Source organism: Gopherus evgoodei, chromosome 4 (genome assembly GCF_007399415.2).
Source record: "Gopherus evgoodei ecotype Sinaloan lineage chromosome 4, rGopEvg1_v1.p, whole genome shotgun sequence".
Lineage (NCBI taxonomy): Eukaryota > Metazoa > Chordata > Testudines > Testudinidae > Gopherus > Gopherus evgoodei.
The window spans coordinates 141,608,231-141,621,573 of NC_044325.1; the positions used below are offsets into that span (position 1 = coordinate 141,608,231).

At 44.8% G+C, this 13,343-nt stretch overlaps 1 protein-coding gene across 2 annotated transcripts in view; it reads left to right on the top strand.

Annotated features, from left to right (window-relative positions):
- MDM4 (MDM4 regulator of p53) overlaps nt 1–9,151 on the top strand; it is a 37,339-nt gene extending 28,188 nt beyond the window's left edge. For both annotated transcript variants that reach the window (XM_030561524.1, XM_030561525.1), the window contains exons 10-11: nt 1,327–1,407; nt 3,196–9,151. In XM_030561524.1, coding sequence (XP_030417384.1) covers nt 1,327–1,407; nt 3,196–3,750 — 636 coding nt within the window. In that variant the 3' untranslated portion in view covers nt 3,751–9,151. The remainder of the gene's footprint in view (nt 1–1,326; nt 1,408–3,195) is intronic.
- Nucleotides 9,152–13,343: the final 4,192 nt, after the last annotated feature.

Sequence of the window (13,343 nt, forward strand, 5' to 3'; positions counted from 1 at the left end):
CACTGTTGCACTCCAGCTTGGCTGGCGCTCTCTGCGCCTGCCCCATAAGAGCTGTCACGTCATTGGTCAAGGGGATGTCCAGGGGGTGGGATTTGATGGGGACTCTGTTCTGAGCGGCAGCATGGTAAGGGGGCCAGGCATGGGGGGTTGGATATGGGCCAGAGGATCTTAGGGGCAGTCGGGACAGGGAATGGGGGCGTTAGGGTGTGGACGTCCCAGAGGGCCTGTCAGGGAGCAGGAATGTGGCTAGGGTAGGGTGACCAGATGTCCTGATTTTATAGGGACAGTCACAATATTTGGGGCTTTTTCTTCTGTAGGCTCCTATTACCCCCCACTCCCTGTCCTGATTTTTCACATTTGCTATCTGGTCAGCCTAGACTAGGGGGTGGGACAATTGGGGACAGGGAGGTTGGATAGTTGGGGTTCTGGGGGGTGATTAGAGGACGGGGGGGGTCTCTGGACGGGGCGGTCAGGGGACCAGGAGCAGGGGGGGTTAGATGGGTCGGGAGTTCTGGGGATCCTGTCAGGGGGCAGGGAGCTGTTGGATAGGTGTGAGAGTCCTGGTGGTCTGTCTGGGGGCGGGGATGTGACTAAGGGTTGGGACAGTCAGGAGACAAGGAGCACGGAGGCTTAGATGGGGGGTGGGAACCTGGGGGACAGTTAGGGGCAGGGTCCCAGGAGGGGGCAGTCAGGAGACAAGGAGCAGGGGGGTGGGGGGTTCTGAGAGGAGCAGTCAGGGGGTGGGAATTGGGAGGGAGTGGATTGAGGCGGGGCCGGGACTTGGGCGGGGCTCCTTGGGTGCACACCCTAATGAAATGTGCTGCGCACATCTATGATTGATAACAGGCAGTCCAATTACCAGCCAACTTTGTAAGTCTTCCTTAGTAAAGGACTCCCCCTCAATAGTCTCTGATGGGATGTCCATTAGAACCACTTTTCTCAGGAGCTATAAGCTGTGGGGAGTCCTCTGTCTCTGCTTATTTTGACCCATTGAAGTCATTTTTCAAGGCACACAATTAGCTTAAAATCACACTTCTGAATTTTTTTCTCTACCACTACTACAGCCATTACTTTAAGATTCAGCGCTGAAAAAAATTAGAGGAAAAATATTTTTCTTATACTTTTTTGCGAGCACTTTGTGCACAATCATTTTAACAGTTTAGGCCTGATCCTGCAAACTTAGTCGATGGTCAGCAAGACCAGTCATATGAATAAAGTTACCCATATGCATGTTTGAAGGATGTGAAGAAAAATCCATGAACATATTTTAGAAAAGTCATCAGTGAGATTTATGTACAATTCTAATAACTTATTTAATCTTCCCAGGTGATTGAGGTTACGTGTACTGATGACCTCGAGGATTCTCAGTCCCTAAGTGACGACACAGATGTAGAAGCTGCCTCTGAGGTATTCATCCTTTTGTTCAACAACCCATGCTCTTGAGTGTGCTGTGCCAGCTTGTCTGGCTAAAATGTACACTATTTGTTGTGCTGGAAGAATGTTTACCGTATCCCTTTCAAAAGCCATAAGTGCTCTGTAGCAAAAAAGTACATTCTCTTTGCTTGGTCACCTGTATGAAGTTTAGGGGTGCCTTTCAGTCGAGTTTGTTTTGAAAAGGTGTCGGTTTAAATACAGACGACAGGATTGGCATGAAATGGCCCCCTTGTTGGCATCCTGAAGAGTAGTCAAGCATTGAATGGGCCATGGAGATGGAACACACCACTCACAGCAGAGTAGTCCCTTCAGGTGCAGGTTTAGGCAGTTTTGCTGGGCAGTGTGGGAGAATTTGTACCTGCCTGTGCTGTAGCTGTTCCCTGGCTAGACGATTGAGGACTTTATTCTGTGTTATGCTAAGGCCCCTTTACACTACCAGAATTTTGTAAATGGGAATCAGGCCCTCAGTGTCTGGCACGGTCAAGCCAGCACTGAATTAATTAGAATGGGGGGAAGGGGAACTGGTTTTGTTATGAGAGGTGAAAAATGGATCCGTTTGCACACTTTTCTAGGGCCAACTCTGTATTGCAGTCTGAAAGAGAATCTGGGATATTATCCTTGATGAAGATTCAGAAGTATAAATTCAGCCCCCAGTAGCTAATGAAATAGCCAGATCTGAGTTAGTCATATCAGGAAACAGGCTGCTGCAATATTCTGTATTCCAATCAGAGTTCCAGTGTATCCTGAGAGCTCCAAGCCGGCTACTAAACTGCTGGTTGCTTCAAGGTGGTCCCCGATCAGAGAGAGAATCCAATTGTCACACTAATCTGTTTTAGTTACAGGCCGGGCTTCTGTCACAGTAGCATCTGGGTGCTACACCATCTTTAATGTATTTATCCTCAACATCCCTCGATGATAGGGCCACATTATCACCACATTACAGATGGGGACCTGAGGCAGTGAGAGATAAAGTGACTTGTGCAGGGTGACAAAAGGTGTTTGTGGTGGAATAGGATTTGAACCTCAGTCACCCACAGCCTAGTCAACACTTGAACTACAGATCCATCCTTCTTCCCCATTTCCCCCTTCAGTTTCTGAACCACGTGGAAAAGAATTGTCCCTTTTGACTCTTATCCAAGAGACGTCCTTCTCAGTGTATCTTAACTGACACCAGATCTATGTTCTATCATCTGTGCTCTTTTTCCCCCAATCCTTGCAGGCTTTCTTTTGGGGGTTTTGCTGTATGTCAGAAAAAATATATCACACTGTTCCTTGCAGCTGGTAGAGCCAAAAAAAATTTGAGCACACTTTTCTAGACTGTGCTGGCTTGACAAATTGGATTGTCCCTGCATAGGACAGCTGAATTATATCTCTAAACGTGAGCAGCCATTGCCCTTGGTATATAGGGTAATCAAGTACGCCACTATCAATTGTGTAGATCCAATAGATGCTAAATAATTAATGGTTCTTAGAAATACACTTCTAACCAATTCAAGGAGCTATCTACTCTTGAATTTAGAGTGGGGCACTTACATTTCAGTAAACTCCTAAGCAGAGGGCATGAGTCTGTAGGTGTTATGGGCAAGGTGAAATGTTTCTGAGGCTCTCCCAAGTTGCCGCCGCGTTTCGTGCGTCTGCTAGCCTTGACACACTGCCCTTCTTGATGACTCTTCTTTGCTGCTTCCTGCACATAAAGGAAAGCAGCCTTAGGAAGAATGCACTAACTTGCTCTTGTTTTTATCTACTCCATTCATTCTTCAGGACTGCTGGCAATGCACCAAATGCAAGAAGTTTAACTCTCCAGTCAAACGGTACTGTTACCGCTGCTGGGCCTTACGGAAGGACTGGTACTCGGATTGCCCCAAGCTAGCTCATTCTCTCTCTCTGTCCACCATTGATACTATTCAAGGCAAAAAGGATGATGAGGGAATCGATGTCCCAGACTGCAGAAGGACCGTGTCTGCTCCAGTTTGCCGACCCAAAGATCTGCACACAGGTGAATGTGAGTCCCATGTAGACCCTGGCAGCTCTATGGAGTCGCTGGGTTTGACACAAGAATGCAAGGTCCAGGAGCCACAGATGCATTTTGGTGAACGCAAAAAGGAAGAAGTAGTAGAATGGCAAGAGAATATTAAAAATTTGTTGAATCCCTGCCTTCTATGCCAGAAGAGGCCACGGGATGGGAATATTATACATGGAAGGTCTGGTCACCTAGTGGCTTGCTTCAGATGTGCGAAAATGCTGAAGAAAGGGAAATTGCCATGTCCAGTGTGCAAGAAACCGATCCAGATGGTGATCAGAATCTTCATGGGGTAGCTGTGCCGCTGCAAGGTGCTTCAGGGACTTAAATGGTCGCTAGTCAGGGGACAGCTGCTGCAAGGTTTACGTTAGTGTCTATGGTGCTGCAGAGTAGCTCAATTGTACAACTCAGCTAAAGAACAGGGGTCCCAAACTGAGAGAGGAAGTTGAGGAATCCCCTTAATGAAATGCAAACTGTCACACACATGGTCTTGTTTTCATAACTGATCCTTGCAGAAGCCAGATGGTTAATAAATAAATATTTAACTCTGGTTGGATATATGCTCTGCAGTAAGCTAAACTCTGTGCAGTGCCTGAAAATAGAAAGCACAGGGTGGGAGGAGAGTGTGTCTGTGTGTACACACATGTACGCTGGATTCTCCAAGGCTCAGTTCTCAGAAGAGTAATGGGTGAATGGGGGTTACAGGGCTTCTAACTCTCTTCAGTATTTTGTAAGATCGGGTTGAGAGACTCCCCAAAATCCATAATGAAAAACAAATCTCCCCAACTTTTAATCAATATGTAAACCACCCTGTATGATTTAGCAATCATGCAAGAGCAAGGTGTCATGTCTTGCTCTCTTAATGAATCCTTTTTAATTAAAATACAGTGTTGGGGACCAGTTCCTCGGCTGCTGCCAGTCGGCATAGCTCAGTCAACTCAGTGCTAATTGACACCAGCTGTGGATCTGGCCCTTAGGTTAGGTGTGCACTCACAGCAGTTGTGCGTGTATATATGAGCATTCTAATGCTCATAATTAGCCCCTCACACCTACAGCTGTTTTAACTGCATCTCTACCTTTTTTAAGCTGGCTGATCATTTGAGAAACGTCTCTGTTTAAAGTGCAAGTGAGATTTACTAATGACTAATGTGCAATTTTGAAAAATAAGGCCTTTATCTTAGTTCACCACCTGACAGCTGGTTTATCTAAGGAACTGTTACATGGTAGTAGTCACATTTGGACCCTCCTCAATTTCATTTAGTTTCTTACAGGTTTTAACTCTTCTCAGAATCTTTCTGCGGTATTCTTATCTGCACAGTGTAATACAGGGTCCATCTGCTGCTAGAATTTGTAGTTTTAAACTGTTGTTAAATTCTTTCTTAAAGAGGACATCCTAGGTATCTACCCACATCTTTCTCAACCCCATCTGCAGGAAAGAGCTCCAGGGGTTGAAGGCTGCCTCAGGGAGAGCATCCTCTATTGTCCCTTGTGGAGGTTGGTCAGGATTTGCCCATGTGGGGAAGGCTGTGGAGTGCCTGCCCTCAAACCTGGGGGATCTATAGGGGAACAGGGTCATTCACATTCCACTGGACCCACGCTACCAGAGTACCAGACTTCCGCCTACAGCCACAACTACCCTGGAGATCCCTGAGGGTTTGAGTAACTTCCACTGGGCAGGTGGAGAATCACTGTGCACCCATGTTCCATTCTCCTCTGGCCTGCCCTGTCTCTATTCTGTTCCCCAGCATGGACCTCGGACCATGTGCAAAGGCATCTGCAGGGTCCATGGGGAGGAGACAGTGCTATGGAAGCCCATGATCTTACCAAATGCAGGGTTTCCTCCAGGCTAGATCAAGCCCCTATAGATCTATGCATATCACTTTCCCTTCTCTCCTGGAGAGCTATCGCCATAATTACAGCTCACTATATAGAGTGAATTTACTTACCCCCATCCCTCCTCAAAACACACGGCCCTTTTAGCACCTTTGCTTTATTTCCTACTTACTTAAAATAAATAAAAACCTAGAAAAATAAAGATGGCCAACACTTGTTAGATCCCATTTAGCCCAGCACTCCCTGGCCACCACAGGGTTGCTCTCAACAATGTGTTATCCAAGGTTTTGTCCAGGCCTGTTTAAAATAGTTCTAGGGTGGACTCTGTCACTTCTCTGTTTTGAATATCAAGAAATGTGCATTCGGTGTAGCGGCTCAATACACTGGGAAGCCATAGTTCTTTGTCAATAGAATACACATTGTGGGGTTGCGTCTTCCGCTGTGAAGACTATGGGCTCCTCCAAAGAGATGGATTATTTGATCTACCAGGTGTTTACCTTCTAACTATTAAGATCCACATACCTGCCTTCTACTGTAAAGTGTCTATCCAGTGCAAGTTGGGTGGGGATTCCTATTACTTGGGCCACCTAGACTGCCCTGTCTCTAGCATGTGATTTGAGGAAGATTTTGCCTCCCCCTTCTGAACCATCACTGCCAGCCCTTGCAGCTTGTGCTGTCCATCATAGCCTTATTGCCCAGAGTTCCCGAGGGTGTACAGTTCAGCTGAGCCTGAAAAGCTGCAGGAGGCTTTACGTATTCACAGAGAACTGTAGTTTCTTCTCTAGCTACGTTCCTTTTTGATCTAGTATTTTTATCGTAGTCTAACTCCATTCATCTCCCTGCTAGAGACGCAAAGCAGGTACAGGCACCCCACAAAGTTCCTCAGAGCAGCTTAGCACTCTGCTGCTGAAGCAGCTCTATCTCCAAAGTTTCACATGGAAAGGAAAGAGACAATATATAGCATGGACTGATCAGTACCCTCTTAGCTATGTATGCAGAGGAAGCAGTGGCTCTCCTCTGGTTTAATCTTGAGCTTGGGAGGAGGAGAGGGGAACGGATCTCTTTTCCATGATATAATCCAGGCTTTTCCTCTCTCCCTATTGATATGTGGCTTTTAGTTAGAAAGCGCTACTACTGGGCATAGGCTGACCAGCACAGCGCCAGGACTGGATGTGTCAGCTGACTGGTAGTACATCGGTAGCTATAAGTGAGCAAGTGTAAGCAGAACTGGGAACCTTTCCATGCCATTGAATACTTGACACTCTTTTGGGTGGTTCTCAAAGCAACTTTTTTCTTCTCAAGTCCAAAACCAGTCTTTACCATGTGTAAAGCCAGCTGTGAGCCTACGTCTGCTGGGGAAGGTCACAAAACACCAGCAGCACCAAAACCACGTTGAGCTTATTCTTCCTCTGCAGGGATGTGTGGGATTAGAGCTATCACTGCCAAAAGCACATCAAACCTGTTGGTGATTCTGCAGCTATATTAACTTGACATTGTTTTACTGTGTGATGATTACTGTGTCTGTTTTTATTTGCAATAAATGTACAAATGGGATGAGTTTTGTTTTTAAACCACAAGTTAAGCTGCAGTGCACCAAACTGCAGTTTCAAAATATTGTTTTGCAAACAGGCCAGATCACCGATGGGTGTAAATCAGCATAGATCTATTCAAGTCGTTGTTATGCTGACTTGCACCATTGGGGGTTCTAGCTCCATATCTGAAGTGCACTGGTTGCTTCCTTGCTGAAGGGTCACTAAAATGAAGCTGATACACCTTAGCCTTCCTTTCGGCGGTAGTAGATTTAGCAGGGTTTCCTTATAATATGATAGTGTTATAGAAGTGGGAACTGTTAGTTACCAGCTTGCTGCCTTCCCTTTCTTTGGATGTTTGTGCGGTCGGCAAGGTGAATGCTTGGATGTAGACCTGAAAGCACATCTTCTGGATACTGTGAATTTTGTTTTCCGTGTTGCCTTTAAAAGTGCATTTTGTTAAAGGGTTCTGTTGGAATAGTTTTCAGACCGAATGTGTTACGAAGTGTGTAGTCTGTTGACCAAAAAAACCTGAAAGTACAATTTATTGGAAATATAATATCCTTACTGAAACCCTATTAAGATGTCTAATATATACAAAGCTTGAGATACTTGCCTTTATTCAGTGGCTAAGAGTTATAGGGAGTCTAACTGGAAATCCCCTTGTGTCAAAGGAAAGCCGCAATGAACATTAGACAGTTCGGAGATTCATTTTTATTATGTAGCAAATATAAAAGTGGTATTTCAGAAGCATCAGCTTCTTTTTTGTACCTATATAACTATTTTGCTTAAGGGTATGATTTTTCTCCCATGAAATAGTTATACCAGTGCAATGCCTAGTATTGATGCAGGTATACACCAGTCTAAGGTAGCTTTATACTGGCATCTTATTCCTCTTCCCATAAATGCGTACACCAGTGTAACTGTGTCTACACTAGGGGTATGTGTTCACTGCCAATGTCAAAGCACTGCCGCAGCAGTGGTTTAATGTGGCTGTGTAGTCGTGGCCCCAGGGCTGGGAGAGAGGAAAAACCACTCCCATGAGTGGAGTAGCTAATGTGGCTCCCAATGCTGGTGCACTGTCTACACTACCGCTTTACAGCGCTGAAGCTTATTTTTTTCGCACTCCTGAGCGAGAATGTTTCAGTGCTGTAACGTGGCCGTGTAGACAAGGCCTCAGAGGGTTGTATAGCTGTATATTAGTTTAGGTAGAGTGGTACAGACAAGCCCTAATTCAGTCAGAGCTGCTGTGTTATTAACATTTCCCAACAGGAAGTCTGTTCTCATGCGTTAGTTGCAGAGACAGGACCCAAAGTATTTCAATAAAATACCTAGCCCTTGTATAGCTCTTTTGATCTGTAGATCTCAATGCGCTTTAAAAGGGAGTCAGCATTTTACAGATGGGAAACTAATAAAGGCACCAGAAATTAGCCACCTAAATCGAGAATTAGGCACCTTAAATCAGTGCCCGGATTTTTCAGAGCTTTTGAACAGCTGGATCTCCTGTTGACTAGAGTGTCAGTTGTGAGATACACAACATCTCTGAAACTCTGGCTATGTATAGCAGTGCCCCCTTTTGGAGCCCAGTCTGGAAAGGGTTGGCCAGGGAGGATAGCTGAACATGTGAAAAGCAGTGCAGTTGCCTGATGTCCTGTTATTAAAAATAATCGGTTAATGTTATGCATGTTAAACTACTATTAATACATTTTAAAATAACACAACTGCTTTGAAAATGACTCCTGCTCCCATAGATTCCCTGTGTCCCGAACTGTCATTCAGCTTCCAAGGTGGCAGCTTCCTCATTCATTCTTAACTGTTTGTATTCAGACTGTTTGCAAATTATTGGTGATGACCTTTCTCTCTAATAATAATAAAGTGCTGTAAGAGCTATGGTGCTGTGCAAGCAGGAATCCTTCCAATACCCCTATGTACCTATCTGAGAAGGTGCTTGAAGATGGCTAAAATATTGTGTGCGTAGCAGGAATGTTTTATGCTCTTGAATAACAATAGAAAGACCGATTCCCTTCAGAAAAGGTAATTTCTTACTAAATCCTCTAAGTACCCTTCTCCTGTTTTGCGTCTAAATGTATTTTCATCCAGGAAACGTGAAATATCTATGGATATTGTAGACTTGTAGCATAAAGCTCACCAAAATACTTTATTTATATTTGCACTATTTTACCATGCTTTGGTCGGACTAAATTAATGACTTGTTTGTTTCCCATGCAAAATAAAATTGACACTTGAAATCTTGTGATAGGGTAACTTAGAAGGTTTAGTTTTTTATTTGTACTGTGTTTTGGCAAGCTTAAATAAAATCTTTTATTACCAGTATAGCAACCCCATTTATTTCATTTTGTGTGTGTACATGTGCAGCTTAACAGATCAATAAGAAATCCTCAGCAGCTCAAGACCTCCTTGTTTTCTATGAGTAACTTATGTCCTTGTGACTGTAGGAGACTGAATGAGAAGTGTTTTGCCTAACCTGAGATGTTAGGAGCGCTGTCCATTTGTAAGTGGGTGGGCATGGAGGAAGCTTAGATATCTGAAAAGAAACATACTCCTCTATAGAACATGGTAATGTAAATTTCACCTAACTTGGTATTGGGAGCTGCTGGCTAGAGGGCACCAGCTACTCAGAGTCATAATATTAGAAAACCTCAGCTTCCAACTCTGCTGCAAAACTGGCTTCAATGAGTAGCATGGGTAGAGTTTAACTGTTTGTGGGACATGCAGTCCACTTGATTAGGGTTATTGTCTCCTATTCCTGTAACTGTAACTCAGTAAAACGATAAAGACACTAGTAGACAAACATCTGGGTTTAGTAGAGAGATAAGAGGGAGGAGAAGTAACATTTTATTGGACCACCTTCTGTTGGGGAGAGAGGGAAGCTTTCAAAAAGAGCTTGTGTAGCTTGAAAACTTCTCTCTCTCACCAACAGAAGGTGGTCCAATAAAAGATATGTCCCCTCCTCTTGCCTTTTTAATATCCTGGGACAGACATGGCTATCACAGCACAACTGTGCTTTTATTACGACATTATAATTTGTGGTAGCATCCCTGCTGTACTTTCCGGACATTCAGGAAAAGACAGTCCTTGTTGGAGGAACTCAGTCTAAGGAAGGGGAAAAGCAAGTGGGACTCTACAGAAATTAACCAGATGCACTGTAGATAGATAGATACTCAACTACGTGTGTTATGTGTCAAAAACTCCAGTGGCCCAGAGGGAGATGCAGCTTCATGACAAACCACAGGTGGAATGCTGCCTACGAAAAATAAATAAATGCAACTGGTGTTGAAAGGTGGCGGAATAAAAGAACTGGGGACAGTTCTTTAGCCATGGCACGAGGATGAGACGGTGGAAGTTTGCCCACATCATACTGTGCTCTCCTCTGCCAAAAGGACCACTTTCTAGGAGTAAAAATATAGTTCAGATGCCACACTGCCATTTAGTCATTGACCATTGCCAGGAAGGGAGCTCTGCAGTGATGGTTTCCTAGTGAACGCTTGTTGGTTAACAATGGGCCATGATCACCAACCATTTCAGGCGCCAAACAGCTGTCGGAGAGCCGTCATTGTGCTCACAAAATAGCGATTGACAAGGGAGAGCCTCTGGATCTCCATACTCAATCCACTTGCATGGTCTTCTACCTAATGCAGCTTTTTCTGCACTCTGCCAAGAAATTTCATAAGACTGCTTGCAGCGTAAAGCAGGACCTTCAGTGGGAAGATAAAACCAAGCTCTGTAAGGGGCTTTCCTGCCTATCTCCGGAGGAATCCTCACAGCCCCATGTGCACTTCTAGTCAAGAGAAATTGTCATTTTACACGATGGCAAAATCTTCTCTGCTCTTTCTTCCCTTCCCTCCCCTCGCCCCCCGCATTGCTGGCAGCTGCACACACAGGGTGGGACGCTGCCCTTAACTTGTATGCAGAGCTGCCATTGACATTTCTGCATGCGGGTTTCCGGCAGTGTGTGATAAGAGAGAATGGAACCATCCTTAAGTAGAAATGCCCTTCCCATCTGCTATGGTGTCTGTACCTCTCTTCGCAAGGCAAATCACATTGGACAACTAACCACTTCTCCTGTGTGCCTGCATCATGTTCTCTTGCCCGTTCACTCTGCCCTTGCTGTGGACCCTACACACCTGCCACCATGACCTGTTATTTGTAAACAATACCCTGAATAATCCTTAGCATTCCTGTTTCCCCCTAGCTCTATCAGCTTTCCCTGACGAGGAGCTATGCAGCAGCATGCTCACCTCATGTCTAAAGCTGTCCAGATGTTTAGACCAGGCTGGCCAGAGGCAGGGAGAATCAATTTCGGAGAACATGCGTCTGTTCTGTTCCCCATAAGCTACATTCTGTTGGTGAGATTTTCCCTCCCCTTCTCTATCTGCCCCTGGATGAATAGCAGCTGTCTGTCACCAGAGAGCCCCGTGGACAAAAACAAATCCTCTCTGTTTAAAATGAAGCTAGAAAATTTGTTAGAGCGAAATGGAATTGTTCACCTCTCCATTTGACTTCTGGAGGGGAGGACTTGTCAGGTAGATGCATCCAGTTCCTTTCAGTGTGCTCACATCATGTTAAGAGCAGCCAAACAACTGGCATCTGATCCTCTTTACAGACAGGGCCATGATACTTTTCTTTTGGGAGAGTTGCTATTTGGCATTTTAGCAAACGAGAAGGGGAGCTGTTCTTGCATAGTGTGTGGTGTAGCCCATTGAACACTGGACTGGGACACCGGAGACCTCAGTCCAATTCCTGAATCTGCTACTGCTCTGTGTCTCTCACTTACCCTCCCATCTTTCGTTGGTCTTGTTTGTTTATATTGCAAGCTCTTTGGGGAAAGAAACTGTGTTGTACTATAAATGTGTACAGTACCTGGCACAAAGTCTTGGAGCCTCTAATTTAATACAAATAATGATTCACAACGGTGGCATGCAGGAAAGCTCCCTTAAAACTGGTGGAAACCTGCTTTTAGGTATATTGGTGAAAAGCCGTGGCTACCCCTCTAATAGGTGAAAAGCCAGTTGCTCCATTGCAGTCAGTGGATTTACTCCTGATCTTCACTGGTGTAACCGAGGGCAGAGCCTGGCCCTCTGAAAAGCAACCACTGTCTCTAACAAATATTGTTGAAAAGGCACATGCCGACACAATGCATGCACTGCCGCCCACTCAGCAATTTATAATGCCATTGAAAGCTGACCTCATGCCTCTTTCTCTGCACTGACACCCAAGTGTTTCCAACACCAAAGAAGCCCTTGTAAGTTAACACCAGCTGGTGCATCTTACAGCCTGGTCGCCACTCAAACGGGTGGCAAAACTCCCATTGCTTTTGCCACCCCAACATTAAAAGTAAGTAAACAAAAGCAGCTATTATTTGTATTGTGGTAGCATGCAGAGACCTCAGCTGAGCTCAGGCCCTGTTGTGCTGTGCACTGCACAGACACATAGTAAGAGACCATCCCTGCCCTGAAGAACTTGCACGCTAATCAGACAAGACAGGCAGAGTAGTAGAATACGAATTTTACAGCTAGGAGCCTGAGGCACAGAGATTAAGTGATTGTCTAAAGTCACACCAGCAGTGCCAGGAATCAAATACCTAATCAGTAGTCTCCAACTTTTTTGATCGCACACCCCTATCAGTAAAAAATTTTGAGCATGTACCTTCTGCTGCGCCAAAGCAACAACAACAACAAAAAGGCGCTCGTAATCCCGCCCAAACTGCCGAAGCGCAAAAAAAAAAACCAACACTCCTTCTGCCATGCACCCCCAAGGATCCTCTTGCACACCCCACTTTGGAGACCACTGGTCTAGATGATGGTGCACTGGACTGGGGCTCAGATCTGTTCCTGACCCTGCCAAGGGCATGCTGTGTTATCTTGGGCAAGTCATTTACCCTTTGTGCCTCAGTTTCCCCTGTAAAATGGGGATGATGATGTTCCTTTGGAAAACATTTGAGATCTGATAAAAAGCATGATATAAAAGCTAGGCATTATTATCCACAGTCTTACTCACAAAACCACCCTGCCTCTCTAACCTAGAAGAAAAACACTAATCTGTTTTCAGTGCCCAGCTGGAGTGAAATGTGAACACCCTGCTGTAATAATGCAGTCTACACTAGATTTTTAGAACAATTGCAATAAGGTAAGGTGAGGCTGACTTGAGGGTGGTTTCAGAATCCAGCTTTTGATGTAATGTGCTGAAAATTCCCCTTCAGATGTTAATATTTGCCAATGGAAGATTTCCTTCAGCCGCTAAAGAGAAGACTAGATTAACCGTTCGATTGGTATTGGAACGTAACTGTATCCCAGCAGCATTTTCATAAAGATTTGGGATGCCCAACATGTGGCTAACTGGTGACCTCCTTCTGTAACAGCAGCAATCAGTTGTGGGTTTTTCTTCTTTTTTTTAATATTGCTGGCCAACTCCCAACAGGTAAAGTCTGTTTATATGACAAGGTAGATTCAAGGATGAGCAAGGGTGGCTGTGTGCACTTAGTTTTGATGTTAAAAATTAAACAAATG